Source organism: Erpetoichthys calabaricus, chromosome 8, assembly GCF_900747795.2.
Source record: "Erpetoichthys calabaricus chromosome 8, fErpCal1.3, whole genome shotgun sequence".
In the NCBI taxonomy this organism is placed as follows: domain Eukaryota; kingdom Metazoa; phylum Chordata; class Cladistia; order Polypteriformes; family Polypteridae; genus Erpetoichthys; species Erpetoichthys calabaricus.
In genome coordinates this window covers 196,210,598-196,235,053 of record NC_041401.2, presented here as the reverse complement: position 1 = coordinate 196,235,053, position 24,456 = coordinate 196,210,598, and the positions used below count along the sequence as shown (strand labels likewise).

At 43.4% G+C, this 24,456-nt stretch overlaps 1 protein-coding gene and 1 long non-coding RNA gene across 31 annotated transcripts in view; one reads left to right on the top strand and one right to left on the bottom strand.

Annotated features, from left to right (window-relative positions):
• clasp1a (cytoplasmic linker associated protein 1a) overlaps positions 1–24,456 on the top strand; it is a 991,009-nt gene that overhangs the window by 6,019 nt on the left and 960,534 nt on the right. For 21 of the 30 annotated variants that reach the window (XR_007935484.1, XM_051930265.1, XM_051930261.1 and 18 more), the window contains exon 2: positions 15,596–16,171. Coding sequence is in view for 29 of the 30 variants with exons in the window: in XM_051930265.1 (XP_051786225.1) it covers positions 15,977–16,171 (195 nt within the window). In the remaining variant the exon portion in view is untranslated. Of the gene's footprint in view, positions 1–4,396; positions 4,536–15,595; positions 16,172–24,456 lie in introns of those variants that run through there. The other 9 variants (XM_051930292.1, XM_051930290.1, XM_051930293.1 and 6 more) reach the window with 1 other exon arrangement.
• LOC114656424 (uncharacterized) lies at positions 5–4,308 on the bottom strand. The gene is made up of 3 exons (XR_007935486.1): positions 4,159–4,308; positions 489–617; positions 5–227 (listed from the first exon to the last, which is right to left on the bottom strand). It is a non-coding gene; the product is annotated as an uncharacterized LOC114656424 (long non-coding RNA).

Here is a 24,456-nt window from a genome sequence, read left to right as displayed (position 1 = left end):
TAAGAATACATTTTTATTAGTCATCACTATAAACCACATGGAGGGTAAGTAACATTCAAACAAAATGGCATTTTCCTTTAAGTTAGACACATTTAATGAGCTCCCTTTCAGGATCTACCACTAAAGTGGCTTACAAAATCTGGAAGAGTGTGAACAAACCAAATCCAGATCAGGAACACAATGCAGGGCAGTTAAATGTCAGGGTGTCAGACTTCATTTTTAGAGCACTGTAAACATAGAGAAGATAAGTTATTTGTCTCTAGGAGTACTAGGGTGTTGTACCGTGTTAGCCATTATGAATGTAGTGAAAAGGCAAGCAAAATGACACCTTTTATTGGCTAACTAAAAAGATTACAATATGCAAGCTTTCGAGGCAACTCAGGCCCCATCTTCAGGCAAGATGTAATCTAGAAGGAAATTAGAACTATACAGAAGCTCGAGAGAGAAATATAAAAATAATAAAACAAACAACAACTCCTTAAACACACCTAAGAACGTCTAGCTTGGATACTGGAGAACTGCTGCAATCAATAAGAGGGCTATAGGTGGGAGTGAGATGGTCAGACCTGTCCAGATGTTCATTTGAGGACTTTAACATTTGAGTAAAGCAGGTGACACTGAAACAAAGGAAAAAAAAAGCTGAGGCACCAAAGTGACCCCGTTAAACGTCTGGAAAATAAAAAAAGAGGCAGCTCTGGATTAGTAACATCAAATTGACACAAACTATGGCAGCTCATCTCTTTGCGGACGTCTGTCCCTCATGAACTCCAGGTTAGAAATGACGACTTCCTCTCAGGTTTTTTATGGCGGAGGAGGCAGGGTGATGAGCAGAAGTGACGTCAGGGTCCCTCAGATACGTCGTCCTCCTCCCCTCTAGGGCATAGCAGGTGTTACATTCAAACTCTTCCCCGTATTTGTACCCAGTCCCATACCCCGCTAGACAGGCCCTACGCTCGCATGTCTGACATTGCTGAATTTTCATCCAATTTGTTACTTAGAAGTCAATTCTTGCTCTTAATAGATGTCTTCACTTTGTCATTTTGGGTTACTGAGTGCAGACTGATGGGCAAAAATGGCAGACTCAGTGCTGGTGCTCAGTTATGTTGCACCTAATGCCAAGCTTATTAGTGTACCAACCGACTGTTCGGCAGCTGACCCGTGCGGCTGGTTCCCCCCCCCCCTCCCTCCCTTATGATCTGCCCCCTAGGCCAGTGCCTAACTCGCCTTAATGGTGGTGCCAGCACTGGGCAAACAAATCCATTCAAATTAACTTACAAAAAATTTAATGTGCAGAAAATGAAGGGGTCTCCATGCTTTACGAATCCACTGTTTCTCTGTTTAGTTTTGAGTCTTATTTGGAACCATTTAAGGTGAAGTTACTTTAAACGTGTACAGCATGGCTCCAGAGTTACATCCTGGGGGGCTGCAATGGCTGCTGGTTTTCCCTTTAACCAAGGGGTTCCCAAACTTGGTCCTGCAGACCCACTGTGGTTGCAGATTTTTATTCCAACTAGCTTCTGTTTTTAATTGGACTTCTGGGCCAATTAAGATTCTGTGTTTTGGGAACAATATATAAATTAGAAAATTAAGTTTGGTCAAAAAAAAAAAAATTATTAAGTTGTTATATAGGAATAATGTATTTTTTTTTTCATCTTGATTTTCATTCCACTTTTCCAGGTGTTCTAATTGTTTAATTAATCCATTATTTACTACTTAGTGAGTCTGACGCTAAAGTAGTGACAAGCCTTTCACGATTCAGTGTTGTTTGCCTGGCTGTCTGCTCGGCTCGTTTTTATTTGTCATTAATAAGACAGAATGAAGGGAGCAAACTGCACAGAGAAAGGGCAAAATAGAATGAAATCAACATAAGAGAGTTAAGCATTTAAATCTATGGCAAAAATAGAAATATTTCTAAATGTCTTATAAATGTAAATATCAGACTTCTGTGCTTTTCTGAATGTAGAATAAGAGAAGAGGAAAAAAATGCCAGCTAATTAAATGAGATCCGCGTTATCAGGTGGGATTACTGATTGTGAATCTGGCTGGAACAGAAACCTGCAGCCACAGTGGACCCCTGGGGACCGAGTTTGAGAACCCCCTGCTTTAACCAATTGCCTAATTAGAACCCAATTCTTTACTACTAAAGTAAGTTTGTTTTAGTTAACCCTTAATTGCCTATTTTAGCTTTAAACAGGTACCTTGGGTTTTAATTGTTGCCCATTTTCTTAACCAGCCATCAGTTCATAATAAGGTCCAAGGCCGGATTAAGGTGGGTGCTAGTGATGCTGCAGCATTAGGCCCATTACTGAAATTGGCCCAGATGAAAACAGGCGAGAATTTTCTGGAAGCTGAACAGTTTTCCTTTGCTATATTAACCTCAATCTGAAATCTGGAGTCTGACTTTCGGACGCCTAGACACAGCATTACTTATTATACAGTTACTATTGTTGTTTGCACTGTGACGTAACTACAGGGTATAATGTCGTTGTGTTTATCGTTAGCATTAACTTGAAATCTTTGGTTATCAATTTTACGTTAAACAGTTTACTTAGTAATTTAGCTGTGTTTTTTGCAATATCTTGGGGATTCTTGCCACTTTATTATTGTTCGGTAAGTGCCACATAGTAAATTTTTCACCTTGAAAGTTAGTTGTACAGTAAAAATCGATGGCTATTTAAATGGTTATCTGTAAAGGTAAAACTAAAAGCTGGCCTGCGGGCCCGGCGTGGATGTTAAGAATTTTTTAAATCCTCGACAGGATTCTGGCCTATTATGAAATTTAAATCGTAGACAAATTTTTACCCTCAAGAGTCTGAACTGAGTCACTTTGACCCAATGTCTCTGCAAATTCATTTTTTCTTACTCTGTTTCGTAAGAGAATTGTGAAATTTTGTGTATTTCATTGTTAGGTTTTCTGCATTAAGTGAACTTTTCAGACAATTGCTATTGAATGTTGATGTTACATAGTTTGATGTTAATCTCGAGTTGTTACGATACTATGTCGTTATTATTATTCATGTTCAATAAAGGCTGGCTGGTTGCATCTCAATCAATTAAGGCTCCTTGGTCTGTCTGAGTGTGCATGTACGGTGAGTGTCGAATGCACATGCACCAATGTCGAGAAAAAAAATAGGCCTTTTTTGCGCTGCAGCATCAGGTCCAATTTCATCTTAATCCGGCCCTGATGAGGTCTAAATGACAAGGAACCGGCCGCTCACATGCTTCTGTGTAAACCTGTATACATACATCATGAAGTGTCAGTGTTAATGAAGTGTTTTGAAAATAAAGACAGAGAAGGTAAGGACCAAGAGGTCCAAATCTGTTTCGGACCACCAAACATATGGATAAGGTTCTCAGAAAATGAAAAATCTACAATGTGATAAAGATTGGTCTAGGTAGAATGAAAGCACCAGCAAGCCATAGACTTGAACACCACATGTCATGATCTGTTAGGCATGGCTTCCGATTATGAAATTGCATGAAACGCAAACTTGCAGCTGCTGTGGCCCTCCAGGAATGTAACCGAGGACCCTTGGTGTATAGCAAGTGAAAACAGGGAGAGTACCCCCTGTTATTCACACCTTTGACATTATTTATTTCTACACAAGCCACTTCCAAATGCAAGACTGAACACAGTTCTGCGACGTTAAAAAATACAAGGTGTTAATAACGGATGCTTTTAGCGAGCAACACTGACTGCAGAAAGCTCATTAGCCAAGAAGATCAATTGCAGACATGGATGAAACACTGATTTAAGAGTTTGGAGTTGGTGAGAACCCACAGTCAAAAAATTGTAAGACCCCAGTATTCAGTAAAGACCAATGGCCAGCACCTTGTTTGGGTTTCATTCCTAGTCAGGCTATATAACTGGGCATTGAGAAGCAACCTAGTAATTTTATTAAACCAACCTGCCAGCCATGCATTTTTTAAACTTGTTTTTCCAGTAGAAAGTCTATGGAGAGTGCAGATCAAAGCAAAGACACAATGCAGCAGAGTTTATTAGAAAAGAGCACAGTCTAGAGCTGAAAGTCATAAAAATCACAAAGAAGGAAACTCTGATATAAAGGAGTGAAGCCGACTGACTACACGCAGAATGCACTTTTCGCTGTGTGCCAAACTAGTTTCATTTTTAAGCGTTTGCAGAGGGGTTTGTTTTACCTGTTACGTTTGCCACCTCCATTTGCTGCTGTCTCAGATGCTTAGGTGTCCTTTCCTCCTGTAATTTGTCCACGCCGTGGGCTAAGCAGGAGGCTGGCCATCCCTAAAGCTGCGCTTCTCAGTGTTCCGTCGCCGGCAGGAAGCGTGCGTCAGTGTCTGAGCGCAGCCGTCCGCTCGCGCAAGCGCGCTGCCAGCCTATTCTTGTCCAGTAGCCGTAACGCTTTGGGGCGGAGAGCAGCTTTAATGTGTACGGAGTGCTGCGAGAGAACGGAATTACCTGGCAAATGAATACGCTCTCCACCGTCGGAGCCTTCAAGAAATCACAAGTCGGACATCATGAACTTAATGCGGATCGCGGAGGCCGATCACTTGATTAGGTGGGCCAGTCGGTGTTTTGTATAAAAGTCAGCTTGGCTTCGATTTATTGTTTTGGAAAAGGCAATCAATAGGAATTCGGCCAAGACGAGATGTAACAGTATTTTACATTAATGGCCATTTGTTTTTGGGGTGTGCAATGGGTGTGCGCTCGTCTGCGGCCGTGTGTGATGCGATTACCGGGTGGGCTGCTGCATGTCATTGTTAAATGCGAGCTCTGCCCTTTATTTGGCACGGCTGCCGAAATGCGTAAAGCCGACTGGTTGGGATGATTCGTCTGTGACATGGACAGGGGGCTTCATCGATCCGACTGTAATGCGGGATACTGTATGAAGCTCACGTGATTGTAATGCCTATGAAAGTCGCCAAATGTTATTAAAGACGGGACTTTTTCGGGTTACGTGGTTCACGTAATTGAGGAGATTTGAATTATGAGCTGCCTTTGGCTGACAGGCATATAAATGGCTGTAAACAGCGCCGGTGACGAAAGGTGCTGTATAAAACCACAGGTTGATTGACTGTCTCATGCCAAGTGGCTACGAAGTACTGCATAGCAAATGGGCATTTAATCAGAAACACTTCAATCATTCCAGTTCAGGTCAAGTTTATTGTCAGGTGTACAGAACTGCGGTGAAATGTTTACTCGATGTCTTCCAAACACCAGTAAAAGTGAGATACACATACTAGCAGCAAACAAAGGAATGAGTACAACATCATAAACTGAATGCTATCTATCTATCTATCTATCTATCTATCTATCTATCTATCTATCTATCTATCTATCTATCTATCAGTCTGTCTGTCTGTCATAATAGTGTCTTTCACGTCGATCTGTCTATTGTTATTATATAGTGCCTTTCACATCTGTCTATCAATAGTTATTATATAGTGCCTTTCACATCTATCTATTTACTGTTATTATGTAGTGCCTTTCACTTCTATCTATCTGTTATTATAATAGTGTCTATCACATCTGTCTATTGTTATTATATAGTGCTTTTCACATCTATCTATCTATCTATCTGTTATATAGTGCCTTTAATCTATCTATCTATCTATCTATCTATCTATCTATCTATCTATCTATCTATCTACAGTGCATCCGGAAAGTATTCCCAGCGCATCACTTTTTCCACATTTTGTTATGTTACAGCCTTATTCCAAAATGGATTCAATTCATTTTTTCCTCAGAATTCTACACACAACACCCCATAATGACAACATGAAAAAAGTTTACTTGAGGTTTTTGCAAATTTATTAAAAATAAAAAAACTGAGAAATCCCATGTCCATAAGTATTCACAGCCTTTGCTCAATACTTTGTCGATGCCCCTTTGGCAGCAATTCCAGCCTCAAGTCTTTTTGAATATGATGCCACAAGCTTGGCACACCTATCCTTGGCCAGTTTGGCCCATTCCTCTTTGCAGCACCTCTCAAGCTCCATCAGGTTGGATGGGAAGCGTCAGTGCACAGCCATTTTAAGATCTCTCCAGAGATGTTCAATCGGATTCAAGTCTGGGCTCTGGCTGGGCCACTCAAGGACATTCACAGAGTTGTCATGAAGCCACTCCTTTGATATCTTGGCTGTGTGCTTAGGGTCGTTGTCCTGCTGAAAGATGAACCGTCGCCCCAGTCTGAGGTCAAGAGCGCTCTGGAGCAGGTTTTCATCCAGGATGTCTCTGTACATTGCTGCAATCATCTTTCCCTTTATCCTGACTAGTCTCCCAGTTCCCCACAGCCTGATGCTGCCACCACCATGCTTCACTGTAGGGATGGTATTGGCCTGGTGATGAGCGGTGCCTGGTTTCCTCTAAACGTGACGCCTGGCATTTACACCAAAGAGTTCAATCTTTGTCTCATCAGGCCAGAGAATTTTCTTTCTCTCATGGTCTGGGAGTCCTTCAGGTGCCTTTTGTCAAACTCCAGGCGGGCTGCCATGTGCCTTTTACTAAGGAGTGGCTTCCGTCTGGCCACTCTACCATACAGGCCTGATTGGGGGATTGCTGCAGAGATGGGTGTCCTTCTGGAAGGTTCTCCTCCCTCCATAGAGGACCTCTGGAGCTCTGACAGAGTGACCATCGGGTTCTTGGCCACCTCCCTGACTACTGTAAGGCCCTTCTCCCCCGATCGCTCAGTTTAGATGGCCAGCCAGCTCTAGGAAGAGTCCTGGTGGTTTTGAACTTCTTCCACTTATGGATGATGGAGGCCACTGTGCTCATTGGGACCTTCAAAGCAGCAGACATTTTTCTGTAACCTTCCCCAGATTTGTGCCTCGAGACAATCCTGTCTCGGAGGTCTGCAGACAATTCCTTTGACTTCATGCTTGGTTTGTACTCTGACATGAACTGTCAACTGTGGGACCTTATATACACAGGTGTGTGCCTTTCCAAGTCATGTCCAGTCAACTGAATTTACCACAGGTGGACTCCAATGAAGCTGCAGAAACATCTCAAGGATGATCAGAGGAAACAGAAGGCACCTGAGCTCAATTTTGAGCTTCATGGCAAAGGCTGTGAATACTTATGGACATGTGCTTTCTCAATTTTTTTATTTTTAATAAATTTGCAAAAACCTCAAGTAAACGTTTTTCATGTTGTCATTATGGGATGTTGTGTGTAGAATTCTGAGGAAAAAAATGAATTTAATCCATTTTGGAATAAGGCTGTAACATAACAAAATGTGGAAAAAGTGATGCGCTGGGAATACTCTCCGGATACACTCCTATCTATCTATCTATCTATCTATCTATCTATCTATCTATCTATCTATCTATCTATCTATCTATCTATCTATCTATCTATCTATCTATCTATCTATCTATCTATCTATCTATCTATCTATCTATCTATCTATCTATCTATCTAGTAAATATAGAACAGAAGAAGTGTTATGGAAAATGAGATTTGCAGTACCAGCTGATAACTCCATTTAATTATAGGGTTAGCAAAATAAAGAATAATAAATAAAATAGACAGCAGAAGAGGATGCAATACAAGAAAACAGCCTTGAGGTGTGCCAGAGAGGTCTCGACGCCTTGATTGCTGGGTCCAAACTAAACATCACTCGTTAAATGTCGTTGTCCTGGAAGGGGTGGGGCTACAGGGTGATGGCAGAAGTTGGTCAGTAGTCCTCTGGTGAATGAGGTTTGGAATGGCGGGTCAGAAAGGAGAAGTGATCAGGCGCGGCACCCCCTCTCTAGTCAGGGTGGTATTTCTGGGAACCTTCAACGTGTCTCCAAAACACATGCACAGGACTATATATACATGTAGATATATAGACACACACAGAGGCACACAGTCATATGTGTGTGAGTTTGAGTGACAGCTGTGTAATGTTCTGATCTGTATAGATAGACATTGTCTCTGAATGCACTGATTGGGGTGTTGAGGGTCCTGTGATTTGTAGCAGATTTTGCGAGTAGTTCTATTTATCTCTCTCTTTTTTTTTTTTAACATTATATAAATGTGGGTTGCTGAGGCCCGAGATGCCCTGTGTGTGAATGCACATGTCTTTAACAAATGTGTCCTAGTTACCTCCTCGGGTCACACCAATGTATGATTTGTGGTGCATGCTAAGCCTACCTGGCACTGAGGCGTAGAGCAGCCTTGTTTCTAAACAGCACAGTGTGTATCTATTACTAGCCTACAATATCAATTATTTTATAGTCATGTATAAGTTTGTCAATAAATCTGAGCTTAATTGTTATATGAGTCTTGTTATGTCACATGGTGCATATGATTAGTCATTATGACTTACAGCAGCATTCAGAGGTTAGGAATCAGCCAGAAATGTTCCTATTTTGGATAGAATTTGATTCCTTTTTTAATGATTATATTGATTTGTGAAAAACAGCCAAGACTTTATTAAGGTTTCTAATGACTGTTACTGCTTGAAAGGTCCGTTTTTTGAATTTATTATTCACAGATGAATACAAAGGCCCATTTTCAGCAGCCATTCCTTCAGTGTTCCAGTGAATCAGTCCTGTTTAAATGCTAATTGGTTATTAGAGAAACCTTTTTATAATTGCATTAGCACCACTGACACCCATTATTATCTCCAACAAAGCAAGTCAATCGTCTCTCCTTGGGTTACAAGGTGCCGGCATTCCTGAAGTTCAAAAAACGGACAAAATGAAATGGCTTTCTCACAAAACATGTCAGTCCATTGTGTTTTGTTTTGGGCTCAATGAAGGTGACTCCGTGTGACAAACTGCCAAGAAACTGAAGATGTCCTCCAAAGGTTTCTGTTACTGTCTTGAGAGAAGAGAGCAAAGTGGATGTCACCAGGCTAGAAAAAGAAAAGGGAAGGTCCAGATGGACAACTGCATATGAGGAGAAGAAGAGCATCAGAGTGTGGAGTGTGAGAAACAAACGGCTTAACGCTTGGAGGTCCTTCCTTAAACACACCACCTGCAACAGAGAAAATGCAACTTCAGGATGCTTGCTTTTAGAGTTTCGTAGATAAAACCCATTATCTCATGTCATGACATTTTATTACTCGTTTAACTCAGACTAGGGGCGTGAGCCAATCACAGCTAGCGCAGGGTGCTGTGTGTGGTCTGGGGGGGCGCCAACCCATTGCAGGATGAACACACACCAATGTCGCATCACCAGTTCACCCCAACCTGCATGCCTTTGGACACAGGGAGAACATGCAGACTCAACACGTGGAGAACCCGGGGACGCAAACCCTGGTCTCCTTACTGTGAGGCAGCTGCGCTTTGACTGTGCCACCGTGCCACCCGAGACCCATATCTGAAACTGGCAAGAGAATGGCGAGTTTGGATGGACAATGACTGGAAAAGCGTTTTACGGAGTTGCCTTTTCATTCAGTAGTAACGTCTTGGCTGTATTTTGACTTCAGTTTAATGGTATCTTGATTAATGACGTATCAGTTTCTATCCAAATCATGAACGTTTTGTGTTGATTTTTTAGCTTTTGAACGGTATTTTGCCTTATATGACAATGCACATGCCTCGGTTAGAATTTTGTTTTGCTGATAGGTGCCACCCTGAAGAGAAGATTGAGATATTAACAAAAAAAAAAAAGAAAAAAAACAAAACTGGCAGCATCGGGTACAAAGGAAGAAGCGACCCTGCCTGCGACTGGTCTCTATAAGAGGACATAGTGGGGCACGTGCCCACACTCAACAGGCCAGTTTAGAGACTCCATTGTTGATGGAGATGACAGTAACCCAAAGAAAGGCTTTGCAGACATAAGCAGAATGTCAAATGGGCATTTCAGATTGGAATGGGCATCGATCCCATGTCTCTGGAGCCGTGAGACAGCGAAGGTAACCACTGTGTCGCCGGGCTGCCTCCTGGGGAGGGGTCCGCCATCATATTTATACACTCGGAATCTCCGATTGCCCACTGATAAGACGACCGTAATGTTGGCTGAAGCTGCTGAGCAGTAGGCAAGTTTTTCTTTTTTTTTTTTTTTTTAGTGTGCTGCACCACCAGCATGTCAGTCAGCTGTCGAGGGTCCTAAAATAAAATGATGTTCTGCATTTTGTTCTCGTATTTAAAATCTACTTTCCTTTTTTAGTAAGTGATCCTTTTGAAAGTGCATCTGTTGTAAAGTGGTCTCGTGTATGGCGTGCTACTCCCTTTGTTCAAATAATTAGACTAGTCGAGTAACTTGAGAAGCCGAGTGGAATGAAAGCCTTTAGTAGCATTGGCCTCCCTGGAGGGCCAGGGGTGAAGACCCTTTCGGAAAGTAGAAAATAATAAACTGGGGGCTTTCAATTTATGTTGTTTTTTTTTTTTTTTATTGCAAAATTCAGTGAATAATCTGAGACGGTGGCGTTCCTCTGTAGTTACAGAAGCAGGAGCGGTCTGCCTCTATCGTCAGTTTAAAGTAATGCACAGTTTCACTTGTGACTTTAATGTCCACGACGAAGAGAAAAGGCAGTGGACCTCCCGGGTAAAATGTCGCGTTCATCTCGTAAAGAGTTTTAGCCATTTGTTTTCAGAGCAGCTAATCTTAGGAATTTGCTGATCACAAAACGTAATTTGTCACGCATGTCTTGATCGCCTGGCGTATTTAGCAAGCATGTAAATCATTTACTGTTCATTTTTCTCTTCCGACTAAGTTTACATTTAAATGTGCAGCAAGATGAGCTGCAGCAGTTGCCTTCCTGCCGTCATGGCGGTTTGAATGGCAGTGGTTGTCATTGTCACCTCCCGGCTCCAGGAGCCACAGGTTCAGACGTCTGCCTGGATGGACTCTGTCATTGTGGAAGTGAAGCAGGCCCAGCGTGACCGTGCGTTATGATAGAATGGCCTGCTGCAGGACTAGGCCTTGGCTCCTGCTGACCAAGTGCATTCCATAGTGGAATTTGAACGAAAGTATGGACACCTGCAATAGCCAAATAATTCAATTCAATCATCCAATTTTCAAAATGTCCGTTTGGTTAAAGGTTTTGATAAAGTAAAAACCACAGTTTAATTTTCCCTTAAACATCATAGTCAGTCAGTCATTTTCTAACCCGCTTAGTCCTGAACACGGTCGTGGGGGTCTGCTGGAGCCTCTCCCAGCTAGCATAGGGTGTAAGGCAGGAAGAAACCCTGGACAGGGTGCCAGTCCATCTCTCTTATCATAAAGCACGGTCACGCTGGGCTTGCTTCACTTCCCTTCCTTGGGGATCCACAATGAAAGAGTCTATCCAGGCAGATGTTTAAACCTGGGACTCCTGCAGCCAGGAGGTGACAATGACAACCTCTGCCATTCGAACCCCCGTGATGGCTGGAATGCGACTTCTACTGCCTGGACAGGGTGCCAGTCCATTACAGTGTGAACACACACATGCACTCACCCCAGCAACATACTGGGGCCAATTCACTACCCGCTGCAGCAGAAAAGCAAAGAACATTTATAGGAAGCCCACCCACCCTGGCCATACCATTTTTACTCCTCTGCCACTTCAGAGTCAGAGGCACTTCAGAGCCCTGCATGCCCATCCTACCAGGCTGAAGAACTTTTACCTCAAAGCAATCATCCTATTAAATGCACAGCAATCACTGCCCCTTCCTATAACAGAGACCACCACTGATTGAACTGAACTTCTGCATCAACCACACATGGCCACACACTTGTACACGACCCATGTGGAGCTTGTGACCGTTACATTGTCTGTAATCTTCATTTATTATTTCCCTGTTTATGCTTACATGTTTACCTTTACTGTTACTCTGTGTATTTTTGAAACTGTTCATAGTAACCACTGTGCTTCTCATAGTTTAATGTTTCCTTAGCTTATTGTCTACTCTTATGTCCTTTTATCTAAGCCATTTATAAGCTCGTTCCAGGCGATATTTCTTTGTATTGTTCAGTGACAATAAAGATATCTTGCATTTAGGCTCAGCACTTCACCTCACCTATAAACATAAGAAATCTGACAGACGAGAGAAGACCACGCAGTCCATCAGGTCTAACTAATAGCTCAGCTGTCCCAGTCGCTACTCCAGATACCTTCTAAAGGTTGGCAAGGTTTCTTCTGCAACTCCCAGCCTCGGTAGTTTGTTCCCTATTCCCACAGCTCTTTACATAAGAAGAAGTTCTTCCTGACTTGGGCTTTAATTTCCACTGATGTCCTCGAGTATGTGATTCACCCTTCTGCTGCATATCTCCTTCATCAATGCCCTTGAGAAGTCGGTGGACATGGATTAGGTCCCCGATGCAGTTTCCACTGCTCCAGACCAAGCGGGTTTAATTCTTGGAGTCTGTCACAGTAGGACATGTCCTCCAGTCCCATGATGCACTTAGTTGTTCTCCTCTGTACGGCTTCAAGTGCTGCTATGTCTATCCAATGTTCATTTCCCCCACTGTAGATAGATGGGAAGATAAAGATGGTGAATGTGTATTTATGCCAACTCTGATTGTTGTGCTCATTTGGATCATTAAACATTTTGGGACTGTAGCTTGTCATTGGCTTAATGAGGGGTGCCAGTAATTGTCTAGGCCAGGGGTGTCAAACTCAGATCCTGAAGAGCCGTAGTGGCTGCAGGTTTTTTGTTCCAGCCATTTTCTCCATTAGTCACCAGTGACTACCGCTCATCAGCCTTCTTTTGCTTCATTTTAATTGACTTCTTAACACTTGGACCTCCTTAATTATTTCTTTTTTTTCCCCATTAACAAGCAGCTAAAGAAAAGTGAAATGCAAAGTAAGCCACTGTATGACCAGCTATGACAGGGCGTCACAAAATCCAACCAACTTGTTCATTCTTGTTATTAGTGAAACCTTTAATTTACTTCAATGGCTTATTGGTGCTCGTGTTCTGCCACAGCAGACATTTTCAAAACTGTTGATTTTTGTTTTCTTTTGAGCGCCACGTGGATCAAAACATATCGATATTTCTCAGACTTTCACGGGATGGACACACAGGCGCAAATCAGATCAGGTTTTTGTGAATTTCCCATTGGGATTAATAAAGTATCTATCTATCTATCTATCTATCTATCTATCTATCTATCTATCTATCTATCTATCTATCTATCTATCTATCTATCTATCTATCTATCTATCTATCTATCTATCTATCTATCTATCTATCTATCTATCTATCTATCTATCTATCTATCTATCTATCTAGGTTATCTTGTTGTGTTGGCTCACTTGGTATTTCATTATTGTTTGACTGCCAAATTAAGGATCTCTTAAAAAGCAAGCAAAATAAAATGAGGATAATAAAGTGTGTTTCATTATCAGTAGTAATTGGCTGGTAATTAACAAAGTGGCTGGAACAACAACCTGCAGCCACTGCGGGCCCCCAGGAATACGAGTTTGACACCCCTGGCCCAGGCCGTATTTACACTCACTGAGCCCATTCTTTGGATGGCTGCTCTAACACTGGCAGGGCCTCCTTTTGCTCTCATGGCATGGATTCCACAATATGTTGGACACATTCCTTTGAGATTCTGGTCCATGTTGATATAATTGATTACACAATTTGTCTGTTGCCCGTTCATGTTGCGAATCTCTGTTCTGGTGGATTCAAAACCTGATGACTCGGCTGGCCACTGAAGAACACTGAAGTCTTTGTCATGTTCATGAAACCAGTTTGAGGTGACTTTTGCTTTGTGACATGGTGCATTATCATGGTGGAAGTGTCCATTAGAAGATGTGTAAATTGTTGCCATGAAGATATGGTGAGCAACAATGCTCACAAGTCATGACTGATTGGTATTAACAGGCCCCAGAGAGTGACAAGTAAACACTCCAAACACCATTACACCTCCACCACCACCACCAGTCTGGGCTGTCGACACAAGGTAGGCTGGATGCATGAATTCACACTGTTGGTGCAAACCATTTGTGTATCTCAGCAGAAATCGAGATTCATCAGACCCGGCGACGCTTTTCCAGTCTTCAGCTCTCCACTGTAGCCTCAGCTTGGCGGACAGGAGATGAGCCCAACATGCACTTCCACTGCTGTAGCCCATGAGGTGTTGGGCATATCCAAAATAGTTTTCTGCTCACCACAGTTGTGCAGAGTAGTTATCTGAGTTACTGTAGCCTTTCTGTCAGCTCGCTCCACTCTGGCCATCCCCCTTTGACCTCCCTCATCAACAGAACTGACACTCACTGGGTGTTTTCTGTTTTTCACATCAGGCTGTTTAAACAGTAGAGACTGTGGTGAGTGAAAATCCAGGAGATCAGCAGTTACAGGAATACTCAAACCAGCCAGTCTGGCACCAACAGTCGAGATCCCTGGGATCACATTCTGTGTTTGATGTGCACATGAACTGAAGCCCCTGACGGCCATCTGCAGGAGTCAATGCATTACACTGCTGCCACATGATTGGCTGGTTAGATAATTGTATGGATATGCAGGTGTACGGGTGGTCTTAATAATTTGCCCAGTGAATGAATGAATGTATGAATAAATCAATCTATCTATCTATCTATCTATCTATCTATCTATCTATCTATCTATCTATCTATCTATCTATCTATCTATCTATCTATCTATCTATCTATCTATAGAAACAGAAAACAACTTTGTTTAGCGTCGCTAAGACAGTGCTGTGTCCTGCGGTAGGCTCTGGTCATCCAAAGACACCTTCTCCTGCGACTTCTGGGTTTTATGGTGGCTGGACCGGAAGGGGCAGGAAAGAAGTGCCCATATTGGGTGGTTTCTCAGCACTGTGAGGGAAGAAGAAGAATGTAAGGTCTCATCTTGGCAGGGTACTGCATACTTGAACTAAGCCCACGGCGGATTCCCTGACGTGCGTGCATCTGTCTGTCTGTCTGTATGTCTGTCTGTCCATCCGTCCGCCTGCCCGCCCACTTGCTTTTCATGAGAGAACTACTTAACGGATTTAGATCAGTTTTTTTTTCTGTAATTTTCTTGAACATTCCGGTTGATTTTGCGACTTCTGTCATCACCTTAAGTGTCATAGTTTGCTTGCAGGAATGATTTATTTGCACTAATCTGAGAGAGAGGCTGCAGGCCGAGGTGGGTATGAAGCGTAACGTAAGGAGTGGGGTGCCGGGCGGGGCCATCCTCACTCGTTCGCCATCCTCCGTTTGAATTGCTCTACCTCTGGCCAAGTTTTGGAGTGGACCTTGCTGCAATTAGCTAGTGATACCTGTTTGGTTATTGATTTTTAAAGTTTGTTGTGTTTCACTACTACGTGGATGGAGCCACAGGGAATGGCTAGTCTGTTATATAGTGCCGTTCATATCTATCTATCTATCTATCTATCTATCTATCTATCTATCTATCTATCTATCTATCTATCTATCTATCTATCTATCTATCTATCTATCTATCTATCTATCTATCTATCTATCTATCTACTATATAGTGCCTTTCACATATCCAGCTATCTTTCTATCTATGATAAATTTTGTACTGGTGTGTGTTTCAAGTTTTAATACTTACTCATTTTCTTTAGTTGTAATTATTTTTTGTGTTATCTTCTGTCCAAATAGTCAACATTTTTTAACCTGTTACTGAGAGAGCAAACAACAATTACAGTATGCATGCAGTGTCAGGTACTTCTCTGAAGGCAGACTCTCCATTTGTTAACATTTTCTCTTTTGCTTGTTCTTCACAGGATGGCATCGGAATTATGGGCTACTAAATTATGAAGGACTCCGGTTTCAGCCCCTCCTCCTTCTCTCCTTACTGCTAGGACTATCGCCATATCCATTACAAGAACTGCTGCTTACAGTCTGATTTGAACCACTTCAAAAAAAAAAAAAAAAAGAGCCCAGCAGCTGCTCTGCCCGCACACACATGGTGCATTGTTGTCATTCTCAAGCTTGTATCCCCATATTTCACCCTTTCAGTAACCTTCAGCGAATGCAGGGTCAACCTCTGGGATAAAAATAAAGAGCTGTCTCTTTTATGCTGAACAACTAACTGAAACTTTTTTTGTTGTCGCTGCTGCTGCTGCTGGTTTGGCTTTTGATCCTAATATACAGTACTTTGCATCATGGAACCCAATATGGAGTACTGCTTGGCACAAGTGATGCAGAAAGATGTGGGGCGGAGGCTACAAGTGGGCCAGGAGTTGATAGACTACTTCTCAGACCGGCAGAAGTCGTCAGATTTGGAACATGATCAGACTATGTTGGATAGGTTGGTTGATGGCCTTGCCACCTCTTGGGTTAACTCCAGCAACTTTAAGGTGAGGACAAAATTATTCAGATTTGCTATTGAAAAGTCCATCCGAGCATATTCCTGATTTGGGGAAAGAAAAGTGTTGTTTCCTTATGTTGAGTCCTCATTAATCGAGAGAACTAGAAATGTCAGCAAGGAATACTACACTCATTTTAAACCGTCTTTCTATAAAAGTGCACTAATAATTGGTCAATACAGAATTCCCGACATACTTTAATCCTCAATGAGTAATTACTGGATGTTCTGCAGTTGTCTTGTTGTTTAAGAAAATGCATTTGAGGAGTTCCTCAGCACTGAAAATGTGAATGGAATCCAGTTGTTCATTTGCAAGTCTGACACTGTGCCACTGATTTCATTTAAAATTCATATGCAAATGCCAAACAAATATAAATAAATCCGCAATTTGAGTCTCTTCAGTTTGTGTGCTTCACATCAGAGTGTCATAACCTCTTGCATTCAGTGGCACTCTTTGTTGTAGAGTCCCATTCCTACGCAGCCCACATTGAGTAAATACCAGCAGCCGTAGCACATGCACTCCAGAAGAGGTCATCCGCCTGACGCTAAGCCTGTTCAGGCCCGGCCAGTACACCATGTAGGAAGAGGTGTTGTTGAGGCCAGCAGGGGGCGCTTACCCCCAATGCTCCAGTGCAGTGATGTTGACATAAAACCGAGGTCCTGACTCTCTGTGGTCATAAACGATCCCTGGTTGTCCTTCATAAAGAGTATCCTGATGTCCTGGCAAAATTGACCACCATGGCCTAGCAATTCTGGCCCCCTAATCACCCTCTGCCTCTAACTGGCTCTCTCCCTCATGACTTCACCACCTAACAGCTAATGGTGTGGTGAACGTAAAAATGGCTACTGTCACATCATCTAGGTGGGTGCCACACATTAATGGTGGTTGAAGTGGCTCCCCACTCACTAGTGAGAAAAGTGCTATATAAATGTAATATTATTACAGTAAAACCTCAATTAACCATCAGTCTCCATTGACTGTCAGGGCAACAAAAAAAAACAAACATTGCACATGCCAGCGTCTCCCAATTGGTACTGCCACGTGGTACACTGCGAGCTTGGCACGTTGGAACAGCTCTCCCTTCTGCTAGCATGGAGTGTTTTTCCCCAGCACCACGTGTCATGCTCCATTTTCAAATCACAGTGTCAGTTACATACCTTCAGCTTTAATAGCGTTTTGTAGCTTTTGTTATAATTAATCTACATTGTTATGGCCGATAAGCATATGCAAATTATTAAACGATTATGAAACGTCAAAAGCACTTCAAGTTTTGCTTCAATGTAAGGAGTAGGAAGAACAACAGTGAATGATATAAAGCGTAATGCTGGCAAAATTGAAAAACGTGTCAAAAATGGAAACCACTGACGTTAATGTTCTTCTGCATTGTCATTTTCTTTTTAAATTCTGTTATGTTTTGTTAATATATTGTGACGTGTAGGCAGCTTGTGATGCGCTGTGCGGGAGCAGAAAGGGCGGAATATTGTGTAAGTTATGCTGTGAGGGACGGACATCAGTGACCGGAGACGTTAGGAGAAAAAGGAAGTTTTAAGTAGGGAATCAGGAGACAATAAGCAGGAGTGTTTGTGGTATAGAAAAAGACAGAACGTGAGTGACACGAGATAATTATTGGTAGAGAAAGCTTTCTTTTATTGTTTTGAAGTTGTGCTCTGTAACCCAGATAATGGAGTACAGGTAGTCCCCGAGTTACGGACATCCGACATATGACTTACGAACGGGGCCTCAGCTGTTCCTTCCTCTGTCGGGGGGACGTAACGCAGGCTCCTCAGTAACTGCTGCTCCGTCAGCTCTGGCCTGGGGACGCTGCAAGTGGTGGCTGGATGGAGGCTAGAGTGGGACGAATTTTGCTGTTCGCACAGTGTAGTGTCCCTCGGGCGGCTCCGGTTGATTCATTCTCAGTAGGCAGCTGGGTGCGCGGCAAGCGCTCATGTGCAGGACGGAGGCTTGATGGGGCGATTCGCTGCACGCCCACCACGCCGCCGCAGTTACTGCTTCTGACTGGATGGGGCAGAGGGGGGCGTTTCACTGCCCGCCCACCTCACACCCTTGCAGTGTCCCTCGAACGGCTGCCACCATTTGTTCTTGGTGGGCGGCTGGTGATGCTGCAAGCGATGACCCGTCTGTGGCTGAACGGAGGCCATTGAGGGTGAATGGGGCGGCGGGGGGCAGCATTGTATAGTGTACCTCGGGTGGCTGCCTGTTGAATGGGGGCGGTGGTGGGCGATTCAGTACCTGCCTTTGGCCGCACCCTGTTCGCTCTCGGTGGGCTGACGCTGCAGGCAGCATACTGTATGCAAGTGGAGGTGACTGTGTGGTGGGCAGGTGGTGAATCGCCCCTGAGCCGCCCCCATTCATTCTCAATAGCAAGCCTGCTTGTACTGTTACGTACATAGCAGGAAGTTACCTCTCAATCAGTACGCCAGACCTGCTGACGAGGGGTGCCATCCTGCTGTGCTGTGCAGAAGAGCTCATCGTAACCGTTTGTCTTCACCCTTCAACAATGTCTCTGAAACACAAATCTGATGCAAGTGCTGGTGACACAGTAAAGAAGAGAAAAACCATCACCTTGGAAAATAAAGTTGGAATAATAAAAAGGTCAGAGAGAGGTGAAACTCCATCATTCATTGGCAGAGCACTTGGTTACAGTCAGTCAACAACAGCATTTATTAAAATAATGGACCTGTTCTGACTTACATACAAATTCAACTTAAGAACAAACCCACAGTCCCTGTCTCGTACGTAACCCGGGGACTGCCTGTATAAGACAGGGTACTGTTTGTAACGGAACGAAGACTCCAAGTAAAACGTAGAAAATTCCAGTACCTCTGAGTTGTATTTGCTTATTACACTGGTCGTTACAATCTTGTATATAAACGTCTACACATGGAAGTGTGTGTGTCTGTCTGTCTGGCCCGGAAGTGAGAAATGGAGTCAGGTTAAGGGCTCCGCCTCCAAGGATACGCAAGCGAGGCCAGCGCGTCGGCAAAATGAAACCTCAGAAGAAAGAGTTACTCGCTAAGCGGCTAATGTAGAAGTGAGACGAGCACATCGGCAAAACGGAACCTCGGAAGAAAGACTAAACTCGCATAGCTGCTAATACAGAAGCGAGATTAGCACATCGGCAAAACGGTATCCCTTTTACTTTTCCTCCCGCCACTAATGCACAAGCGATGCGAGCACATCGGCAGAATAAATCCTCCGAAGAAAGACAAACTCGTTTAGCCGCTAATACAGAAGCGAGGCGAGCACATCGGCAAAATGAAACCTCCTAGGAGAGAGACGCCCAGAGGAGTTCCTTTCAATTACCTCACATTACCTCTACAATTAAATTTCTTTTCTGACAATTTCAATAGTTTCTAGGACCCCGGGCTTTTTACAGTGTGGGCTTACACAGCTAGTATTATATAAATTAATTCATTTTGTTAATGCAATATTACATTTTGTTAATATAGTTTTTTTTTTTTGTTTTTGTAAATAAATATGAATATTCGCTAAACTAATTTACTGTTTATCATTTTTAAAGTAGCTGTTCTGTTATTCATCTTTTCTATTATCCATCACAGCCTCAGTCCCGACCCCTGATGGTTTTACTGTCTTATTATTTTAGTCATGAACTAGTGTATCCCTCAGTCAGTTAGAGTCGTAAATCCCACCTCTATCATCTGAATGACTGGTGCTGGGATTCCGCAGGGCTGTGTACCGAGTCCTCTGCTCCATCCTCTTTTACTTACGGTTGTCAGAAAAACACCAGTAGTGTCAACTTTTCTGATGGTACCACAGTCATTTGTGGGGGTGTATGAGTCTGCCTACAGGAAGGAGGTGGTGGGTTTGGCAGCATGGTCATCATGTCAGTAGGACAAAGGAGATGATCGTAGACCTGTGGAAGAGGAGATAACGGTGTAGAGCACTGAGACAAATGTAGAGCGGGTTAACATTTTTAAGTTTCTTGGCATTTACATCTGTGAGGACCATGCATGGTCTCCTAACCCCTCCCAGATAGTTAACAAATCCTGAAAAGGTTAAGGAATGTTAGCTGTATGTTAGCTAGGAACCTTAGTGGTTCTCACAATTGATAGCATTTGGGCCGGTGCTATAGCGTCGTGCTATATACCGGTAATGGTAAAGTACTGAAAAACCCAAAGTTTAAAATGGTATGGTACCAGCATTTCTGGATTTGCGGTACGCTAACCGTAACTCTAGTTGTAGAAAAATTTTTTTTTGTCACATCATCAATGCGACTGGGACTTGTCGGGAGACTCCCATTGCTTCGACACAATTACGACTTCAATGGGAAATACTGTTTTGACGTGATCAGGACTTCTCAGGGGATCATCCTCCATTGCTTTAAAAAGGAAGCCGTGTGTAGTGTGGTGCAATGACACTGCGCAACAGGGAGGCTGCAGTAAGACCAAGGAGGTTCTGGAGTTAATCCGTTATTTGCTTCTGAACCGTTTTGGTACTGGTATGGAGATCTGAAAGCTGGTATTGATACCAAAGTCAGAATTTTAATACCGATTCAACACTGCAGTTCTATTACAGTCTGATTTGGCATCTGCTTGGCGTTGGATTGCAAAGCTTCAGGGCGGGCGGTGAAAACTCTCTGTGGAACAGCTCTGCCATCTCTTGATATCATCTGTTACAGCGGGTCTTATTAGGAGGGCCGGCAATATCATAAAGGACATTCATTACAGGAGTATAAAATCCAGGATGAGAGACTTTGCAACAGCTTCTATGTACAAACCACATGGCTTGTGTGTGGTTTTTATCCATTGCGCTTCTCCTAACTATACTGGTATAATTGTGTTTTTTTATTATTATTTTTGTTGTATTATTGATGGATGGGAGCAGACAGGGAGTAAGCATTTCATTTCATGGTACAACTGTTATACTGTGCACATGACATGAAGCTCTCAAAGCCAGTAGGTCCAGGGCTAGTGGTGCGGATCATTAAGGTTCTCGGCGAGGTATTCAGTAGGCAGGGCAAATCTGATGGCACTTGTGATGTCAGTTGTTCTTCAGAATTCGTGTGCCAGTATGCAGTTATTTCATCTTTGTGGCTGGAACGTGCCACACGGACTCATTTAACAGTGTGGGTCATTTAGAGGAATGAGAGGATGGGCAACGTTGAAACCACATGGGACATCCCCTTTAATTACTGCAAGTCCTACTCAAAATCCGTCTTAAGGTACTCGAGCACAAAGCACAAAATAATCTCTCAGCTTTGAGAGTAAGGCAAGGGTCATTCTCTTGGGAGTTCTGTTGGACGGTTCGCTCTCGGGAGAGAATGACGACTCCTTCTGGGCAGCCGGGCTTCTTTATAGCATGTACACGGGAAAGGGGCGGACGGAGCTTAGTACCCTCACTGGGCAGTTTCTCTTGAGCTGTGGAGAGAGAAGGAGATGAGAATGTTAACGACAGCGCCTCCTCTCGCCTTGGCGGGTTATCACATACCTCAATCGAGCCTGTGCATACGTGACAGCAGCAGATAAAGCAGGCGTATCGCAATGAGAGGTAACCTTGCCTGTGCAGCATAAAGAAAAACTTTAAAAGTGTATGCTTATGGCAGATGAAAACAGCAGTGCGTTTTCTATGAACGATTATGCAGAATATAGCGTCAGCAGTTAATGGAGCTTGCTTGGCTTTGGGGATGTGTGAGGAGCGATAGAGTACACAAAGTAAAACCCAGACAAACATGAGGAGGACATACAAACTCCACACGCCAGCCCCAGCTCTGAAGCCAGCATGCTAGATTAGTGGGGCAGCAGTTGTACTCCCTGCACTCTGCATCTTCCTCTAAACCAGGGGTTCTTAACCTTTTGATGACTCCAGACCTCCAATGGGTTGTCCAATATGGTCCCATACCCCCTTTACTTGACTGTCGAAATAATCATCAACATTCCTTATATTAGTTGCCAGAATGAATGGCGGCGCATAGTCGCCACCTTTATATACAATGGAAAACGTGCTTCTAGAAACTTCAAGATACGTATATTGCCAATAAACGAGTAAATACACGCTTGTTCAGTAAACATACATTTATTGAATTTAAATATTAAAATTAAAACATATTAAATTCATATTCGGCACGGTGGCGCAGTGGGTAGCGCTGCTGCCTCGCAGTTGGGAGACCTGGGGACCTGGGTTCGCTTCCCGGGTCCTCCCTGTGTGGAGTTTGCATGTTCTCCCCGTGTCTGCGTGGGTTTCCTCCGGGCGCTCCGGTTTCCTCCCACAGTCCAAAGACATGCTGGTTAGGTGGATTGGCGATTCTAAATTGGCCCTAGTGTGTGCTTGGTGTGTGGGTGTGTTTGTGTGTGTCCTGCGGTGGGTTGACACCCTGCCCGGGATTGGTTCCTGCCTTGTGCCCTTTGTTGGCTGGGATTGGCTCCAGCAGACCCCCGGATTCAGCGGGTTGGAAAATGGATGGATGAATGGATAAATTCATATTTAAAATTTAAGTTGTAGTAAATACACACGTGTAAAATTAAATACAAACATTTGCAGGAAATGTCGAATGTTCTCGAAGATTCTATTGCGTTGCATTCACGTACTACCCGAGTATAAATTAATACATTAAATAAAATAAATACCAGTACCCAAAGATCGAGTCCCATACCCCCAGCATTTGGTTCCCATACCCCCATGGGTACCCCCGGTTAAAAACCCCTGCTCTAAACATTATTATTAGATAAAAGGAACATACTTGAAGATGGAACTCCAGATTTTTGACCCTTATTTGATTTATCCATGAATAGATATTTATCCACTTCAGTACAGTGACTGATGCTTTAGCCACCATCGCTGTGGCCAGAGGCCTCCTGTGTTCACTGGTCCGTCTGTGACGTCATTGTGAAGGATTGTTTTTTTCCTCTCTGTCAACATTTGTGGATTTCGTCGTATGCTGGTGTTGTGTTTAGCAGTGGCTCCCGTGTAGATCTCAGGCCTGAGACAAGATTTCATTGTATCGAATGTCACAATACAAAACACTGCCATTACAAAATATGGCCTTGTATTGTGTATTCTATGACATGAGCACATGACCGGAGTGAAGCACAAAGGCAAACAAAAATGTCTTTTGTCGAAAGCAGGGTATTTAACAATGTAATTAAAGAACCTGATCCAAGGTACACCACCTTGCCAGAGCCGTCCGTGTGGTGACGTCAACGTGGGAGCTGTCGGCACACAACATAGGCAGCCGAATGGCCTCAGCTTCATGCTTCATGCTGACATTCTCATTTTTCATAAAAGGATATAAAACATTACACGTTCCCCATAAATCCACTTGGGACCCGCACCAGCTCGGCCAGCCATTCAAGCAGGAAGTAAAAAGACAGCCATTGTTCCTGTTCGATGTTTGAGGGGTTTCTTTATATTCTCGGCCACGGCATCTTGAAGGGATTCAGATGTGGGTTTGACTTGGCCATTCCAGGACCCTCCATTTCTTCTTCTTAGCCATGTTGGATTCACTAGTATGTTTAGGGTCATTGCCATGATACAAGGTCCACCTTCATTTGAGCTTCACAGTCTTCTGACAGATGGTCTCACATTGTCCTCTAGCACCTTCTGGTACAATGAAGATTTCTGCTGTAGTGAGCTGCCCAGACTGGGGGGTACTGGGGGACCACACTGCCCCACTAGTCTCCCTCTGTTCTTCTGCTATGATGCCCACCTGACCGAGAAAGGGAAGACCACCCACCCCAGCCCATCCATCCCTGCCTTCCATCACAGTGGGTAATAAAGTTAATAAATGCAATAAGCTCTGGAATGTGTTTTGCACTCATACAGTGTTTACGACATATTTTATCAATACTTGTTTTTTTAATACAGTTACCACAATAATTTATTTTGAAACACATTTATGTCAGCTTACATTTTCAGTAACAAGCTGTTGTGATCACATGGGGGCGCCCCAGAGCCCCAAACACCAGACACAGCCAGCTTTTCCAAACGCAGTCCCAGGTTCAGGTAAATGACATTTATGTAATAACAGTACCTCGACAGGTGGACATTGGCCAAGTAACACAAGCACAGTTCTACACATTCCTGTCCTTAAACTCCTCCAGGTGGGCTTTGCCCTGTGACTCACCTGAAGGAGGTGACATGAGATGGCTTCTCTTATGTTGGACTCGCAAGTACTTTCAATATCATGACAAAGCATGGCAGAAGCTCCCCAGGGTAGGGAGACCAGCCAGGGACCCTGACAGGGTTGTCCTTCTGAACTAAAGGTCCTATGGAACCCTGCAGGAGTCTGAAATGGGACC